Raw genomic sequence first — 7,321 nt, forward strand, 5'->3', positions numbered from 1 at the left:
AGGTGAATGGGGGGAAGTATTTTGCTGGCTGCAGATATTCATTAGGATGGGTCAATGCGGATCGCGGCGTTTAATTTCCCCGGATAATTCCGCCGCATTGATTCCGCTGGAGATGAAACGACTTTTCAATCAGCGATCGCCGGAAAATCCAAATAATACCGCCAGCAGAAATGGAAGTGTGCAAGCTCCGCCCCCTCCACCTGCTCCAATCCCCTGAGGCATAGCAAGACTGACAGCCACAGGCATGACTCCCAGAGGCATGATGGGATTTGTAGTGCCTGTGTTTGAGGACACACACAGCTTACTAGCAGGCACACAAGGGTGGCTCCATAGGACCCGGCAGGGGAAAGGAGTCACCCCAACACAGGAAGTCAGTGCTCGGGGGAGCGGCATCATCAGCATTGACTGTAATGAAGTCTTCCATGACGGGGGGGATGTAGACGGGACGTCCGGAGATCCCCCCCCGCTGGATATTCATCCCGTATGGACAGGGCACATGTATGGACAGTGCACATGTATGGACGGGGAACATGTATGGATGGGGCACATGTATGGATGGGGCACATGTATGTCATTGCTATGCCTGATGAAGGGACCCTGTGTGGCCCCGAAAGCGCTTGTGTAACTGACATGAGTTTGCAATAAAATCTACGAACTTTGATCCTATAAGGATTTGGTGTGCTGGTGACGTTTCTGCAATTACATGTATGGACGGGGCACATGTATGGACGGGGCACATGTATGAACGGGGCACATGTATGGACAGGGCACATGTATGAACAAGGCACATGTATGGAAAGGGCACATGTATGGACAGGGCACATGTATGGACAGGACACATGTATGGACAGGGCACATGTATGGACAGGGCACATGTATGAACAAGGCACATGCATGAACAAGGCACATGTATGGACAGGGCACATGTATGGCCAGGGCACATGTATGGACAGGGCACATGTATGGACAGGGCACATGTATGGCCAGGGCACATGTATGGACACGGCACATGTATGGCCAGGGTACATGTATGGACGGGGCACATGCATGGACGGGGCACATGCATGGACGGGACACATGCATGGACGGGGCACATGCATGGACGGGGCACATGCATGGACGGGGCACATGCATGGACGGGGCACATGTATGGACAGGGCACATGTATGGCCAGGGCACATGTAAGGACAGGGCACATGTATGGACAGGGCACATGTATGGCCAGGGCACATGTATGGACAGGGCACATGTATGGCCAGGGCACATGCATGGACACGGCACATGTATAGCCAGGCCACATGTATGGACAGGGCACATGTATGGACAGGGCACATGTATGGACAGGGCACATGTATGGCCAGGGCACATGTATGGACAGGGCACATGTATGGACAGGGCACATGTATGGACAGGGCACATGTATGGACACGGCACATAATTGATTATAATCGACTTAGTCGATTAGTTGTTGCAACTCTAGACAGGGGTAGCAAACCTCCGCGCCCCCCCCCCCCCAGCTGTGGTGGAACTACAAATCCCATGAGGCATCTCTCTCTCCGGGAGTCGTGGCTGTGAGAATCTTGCAATGCCTCATGGGATTTGTAGCTCCACCCACAGCTGGGGGGGAGGGGCCGGAGGTTTGCTACCCCTGATTTAGGACAACAAAGCTGAACTGGAAAGTGAGGTGAATCGGAGACGTTTTCCGCAATTGTTCCCTTCTCCAAACTCCTCCCCCTTCTGCGAATAGCCCCCCAAATCTGATCCTCCAAACATACGGACATGAAAACCTGCGAAGATCATCTGATAGTTAGCTGCTGATCGCCAGCGATGCCCCCAAAGGAGCGAGAAACACAGATTTATATATAATAGAATCATCGGCGTGGTATCGGGGGAGGGGTCTCGGCTGTCCTGTCTCTCCGAGGTTTGCCGGCGGTGAAGCGTTACAGAGGTCGTGTTTATTTCTCCCCGCAGGTTTGGTTCCAGAACAGACGCGCCAAGTGGCGGAAGCGGGAGAAGTGCTGGGGCCGGAGCAGCGTGATGGCGGAATACGGTCTGTATGGCGCCATGGTGCGACACTCCATCCCGCTTCCGGAGTCCATCCTGAAATCCGCCAAGGACGGCATCATGGAATCTTGCGCCCCCTGGCTGCTGGGTGAGGAATCCATTCTAGACTTGTCATACGTTCCACACTGGGCCAGTACATGGGATGTGTTCTGCTCTGTATATCAGATCAGAGAAGGTCCCCCTCCCCCAACATGTCAGTGACATACGGATCACTGCCCCAGGCGATATAGACGTGTAGCCCAATAGATTTCCATTGTTCACCGGTAACCAATCACCTTCTGGAACTACAAACCCCAAAATGGTTTTCTATTTATGAATGGCAGTCCCGGCCTCATCACCGAGTTCTGCCCATTTCAACCGTAATCCCTTCCCAATGTTGTCCTTTCCTCACCCACTGTGTGTGTGTCTCATCCATTCGCACCTGGTACCCCCCATGTCTTCACCTGTAGTCTTTGCCGGCTGCCCACCTGCTATTCTTCATGTCTATGCCTCCTGGCCCCACCTGATACCCAACAAGTCTCTGCCTGTACCCACCGTGTCTCCTTCACCTCCTCCCAACCGGTACCCAACAAGTCTCTGCCTGTACCCACCGTGTGTCCTTCACCTCCTCCCAACCGGTACCCAACAAGTCTCTGCCTGTACCCACCATGTCTCCTTCACCTCCTCCCACCTAGTACCCAACAAGTCTCTGCCTGTACCCACCGTGTGTCCTTCACCTCCTCCCACCTGGTACCCAACAAGTCTCTGCCTATACCCACCGTGTCTCCTTCACCTCCTCCCACCTGGTACCCAACAAGTCTCTGCCTGTACCCACCGTGTGTCCTTCCCCTCCTCCCACCTAGTACCCAACAAGTCTCTGCCTGATACCCACTGTGTGTCCTTCACCTCCTCCCAACCGGTACCCAACAAGTCTCTGCCTGTACCCACCGTGTCTCCTTCACCTCCTCCCACCTGGTACCCAACAAGTCTCTGCCTGTACCCACCGTGTCTCCTTCACCTCCTCCCACCTGGTACCCAACAAGTCTCTGCCTGTACCAACCGTGTCTCCTTCACTTTGTCCCAACAGGTATTTTACATATCTCTACCTGTACCCTTTGTCTTACTTGCCCTCCACAGCTGGCACCCTGCATATCTCTAGCACGGCACTATTCCTCCTCTTGTTCATACCCAGCGCCCTTCCTGTCTCCCCATTCGGTCTCCACCTATATCTTCTTTGCACCTTCTACCCCAAATATTTCTGCCTGTACTTCCTGTCTCCACCTCTGCCACCACTGCTAGTACCGGTTATCTTCTCCATCTATCCTCATTTTCCACGCATCCCATGGCCTCACCTTGTGCCTCAAATGTCTTCTACTTGCATGCGCCCAATATCCTCCGCTACTTCCTTCTGTCCTCTCCTGGTACTTTTAGTGTCTCCACCTCTGCCCATGCTCTTCCAGTCACTCCTACACATACCATCGGGGTCTCCTACTGCCAGTACCTTGTACCTTAGATGTCTACCTGTACCGTCATGTCTCCACCATTGGTCCTCTATATATCTCTGCCTCTTTTCTCCACATCACCTCCACCCAACATTCTCCTGTCCTCTCCCACCCATACCATCGGGGTCTCCTACTGCCAGTACCTTGTACCTTAGATGTCTACCTGTACCGTCATGTCTCCACCATTGGTCCTCTATATATCTCTGCCTCTTTTCTCCACATCACCTCCACCCAACATTCTCCTGTCCTCTCCCACCCATACCATCGGGGTCTCCTACTGCCAGTACCTTGTACCTTAGATGTCTACCTGTACCGTCATGTCTCCACCATTGGTCCTCTATATATCTCTGCCTCTTTTCTCCACATCACCTCCACCCAACATTCTCCTGTCCTCTCCCACCCATACCATCGGGGTCTCCTACTGCCAGTACCTTGTACCTTAGATGTCTACCTGTACCGTCATGTCTCCACCATTGGTCCTCTATATATCTCTGCCTCTTTTCTCCACATCACCTCCACCCAACATTCTCCTGTCCTCTCCCACCCATACCATCGGGGTCTCCTACTGCCAGTACCTTGTACCTTAGATGTCTACCTGTACCGTCATGTCTCCACCATTGGTCCTCTATATATCTCTGCCTCTTTTCTCCACATCACCTCCACCCAACATTCTCCTGTCCTCTCCCACCCATACCATCGGGGTCTCCTACTGCCAGTACCTTGTACCTTAGATGTCTACCTGTACCGTCATGTCTCCACCATTGGTCCTCTATATATCTCTGCCTCTTTTCTCCACATCACCTCCACCCAACATTCTCCTGTCCTCTCCCACCCATACCATCGGGGTCTCCTACTGCCAGTACCTTGTACCTTAGATGTCTACCTGTACCGTCATGTCTCCACCATTGGTCCTCTATATATCTCTGCCTCTTTTCTCCACATCACCTCCACCCAACATTCTCCTGTCCTCTCCCACCCATACCATCGGGGTCTCCTACTGCCAGTACCTTGTACCTTAGATGTCTACCTGTACCGTCATGTCTCCACCATTGGTCCTCTATATATCTCTGCCTCTTTTCTCCACATCACCTCCACCCAACATTCTCCTGTCCTCTCCCACCCATACCATCGGGGTCTCCTACTGCCAGTACCTTGTACCTTAGATGTCTACCTGTACCGTCATGTCTCCACCATTGGTCCTCTATATATCTCTGCCTCTTTTCTCCACATCACCTCCACCCAACATTCTCCTGTCCTCTCCCACCCATACCATCGGGGTCTCCTACTGCCAGTACCTTGTACCTTAGATGTCTACCTGTACCGTCATGTCTCCACCATTGGTCCTCTATATATCTCTGCCTCTTTTCTCCACATCACCTCCACCCAACATTCTCCTGTCCTCTCCCACCCATACCATCGGGGTCTCCTACTGCCAGTACCTTGTACCTTAGATGTCTACCTGTACCGTCATGTCTCCACCATTGGTCCTCTATATATCTCTGCCTCTTTTCTCCACATCACCTCCACCCAACATTCTCCTGTCCTCTCCCACCCATACCATCGGGGTCTCCTACTGCCAGTACCTTGTACCTTAGATGTCTACCTGTACCGTCATGTCTCCACCATTGGTCCTCTATATATCTCTGCCTCTTTTCTCCACATCACCTCCACCCAACATTCTCCTGTCCTCTCCCACCCATACCATCGGGGTCTCCTACTGCCAGTACCTTGTACCTTAGATGTCTACCTGTACCGTCATGTCTCCACCATTGGTCCTCTATATATCTCTGCCTCTTTTCTCCACATCACCTCCACCCAACATTCTCCTGTCCTCTCCCACCCATACCATCGGGGTCTCCTACTGCCAGTACCTTGTACCTTAGATGTCTACCTGTACCGTCATGTCTCCACCATTGGTCCTCTATATATCTCTGCCTCTTTTCTCCACATCACCTCCACCCAACATTCTCCTGTCCTCTCCCACCCATACCATCGGGGTCTCCTACTGCCAGTACCTTGTACCTTAGATGTCTACCTGTACCGTCATGTCTCCACCATTGGTCCTCTATATATCTCTGCCTCTTTTCTCCACATCACCTCCACCCAACATTCTCCTGTCCTCTCCCACCCATACCATCGGGGTCTCCTACTGCCAGTACCTTGTACCTTAGATGTCTACCTGTACCGTCATGTCTCCACCATTGGTCCTCTATATATCTCTGCCTCTTTTCTCCACATCACCTCCACCCAACATTCTCCTGTCCTCTCCCACCCATACCATCGGGGTCTCCTACTGCCAGTACCTTGTACCTTAGATGTCTACCTGTACCGTCATGTCTCCACCATTGGTCCTCTATATATCTCTGCCTCTTTTCTCCACATCACCTCCACCCAACATTCTCCTGTCCTCTCCCACCCATACCATCGGGGTCTCCTACTGCCAGTACCTTGTACCTTAGATGTCTACCTGTACCGTCATGTCTCCACCATTGGTCCTCTATATATCTCTGCCTCTTTTCTCCACATCACCTCCACCCAACATTCTCCTGTCCTCTCCCACCCATACCATCGGGGTCTCCTACTGCCAGTACCTTGTACCTTAGATGTCTACCTGTACCGTCATGTCTCCACCATTGGTCCTCTATATATCTCTGCCTCTTTTCTCCACATCACCTCCACCCAACATTCTCCTGTCCTCTCCCACCCATACCATCGGGGTCTCCTACTGCCAGTACCTTGTACCTTAGATGTCTACCTGTACCGTCATGTCTCCACCATTGGTCCTCTATATATCTCTGCCTCTTTTCTCCACATCACCTCCACCCAACATTCTCCTGTCCTCTCCCACCCATACCATCGGGGTCTCCTACTGCCAGTACCTTGTACCTTAGATGTCTACCTGTACCGTCATGTCTCCACCATTGGTCCTCTATATATCTCTGCCTCTTTTCTCCACATCACCTCCACCCAACATTCTCCTGTCCTCTCCCACCCATACCATCGGGGTCTCCTACTGCCAGTACCTTGTACCTTAGATGTCTACCTGTACCGTCATGTCTCCACCATTGGTCCTCTATATATCTCTGACTCTTTTCTCCACACCACCTCCATCCAACATTCTCCTTCTCCTCACCCAGTACTCTTACGTGTCCCTCTAGCCCCTGCCTACTACCTTCCACGTCTCCTCCTCCCGGGTACTTTACGCAGCTTGGGGTTTGGCTTTGACGAGTCCAGTCCTTCTCCGTGTGTTGTCTATCCTGACGTTTGCATTGCCCTCTCTGGTACACATGGCCCATTCCGTGCTCCCCGGACTCCGGTCAGCCGCCTGTTTGAGCCTCTGTTCTTCCGTTCTCTAAAAATCTTCTTTTATCTTTGCTGTTTTCAGTTCAAGATGGCCTGTCAATGCCAAGACGATTTTCTAAACCCGAATACCAACAATTCTTTGCAGGAATGCACAAGAAGTCTCTCGAGGCGGCCGAGCAGACAGAGCGAGAGCCACCGGCAATAGCCAACGCCGAGGCGAAAGAGAGAAGGGAGGCCGAGCGCCCAGCCGCCATCTCCGAGGAGGAGCTAAGAGAGAACAGTATTGCGGCCCTGCGAGCTCGAGCTCAGGAGCACAGCGCCAAGGTCCTGAGGAGCACAAACTGCGAAACGCCCGCAGCGGAGGGGAACAGGGAGGAGGCGGAGGAGGAGGGGCAGACGGAGGGAGACGCCGGGGTGCATGACGACTCCGACGTCTAAGAGAAAAAGACTTTGCTGAGGATCCGAGTCCCCCC

The 7,321-nt window shown here is 52.7% G+C and overlaps 1 protein-coding gene across 1 annotated transcript in view; it reads left to right on the forward strand.

Annotated features, from left to right (window-relative positions):
- VSX2 (visual system homeobox 2) overlaps window positions 1-7,313 on the forward strand; it is a 26,170-nt gene extending 18,857 nt beyond the window's left edge. Inside the window, exons 4-5 of the mRNA XM_018575098.1 lie at window positions 1,949-2,152; window positions 6,931-7,313. Coding sequence (XP_018430600.1) covers window positions 1,949-2,152; window positions 6,931-7,286 — 560 coding nt within the window. The 3' untranslated portion in view covers window positions 7,287-7,313. The remainder of the gene's footprint in view (window positions 1-1,948; window positions 2,153-6,930) is intronic.
- The last annotated feature ends 8 nt before the right edge of the window (window positions 7,314-7,321 follow it).

This window comes from Nanorana parkeri, unplaced genomic scaffold (assembly GCF_000935625.1).
Source record: "Nanorana parkeri isolate BGI_ZX_2015 unplaced genomic scaffold, ASM93562v1 scaffold3547, whole genome shotgun sequence".
NCBI classification, from domain to species: domain Eukaryota; kingdom Metazoa; phylum Chordata; class Amphibia; order Anura; family Dicroglossidae; genus Nanorana; species Nanorana parkeri.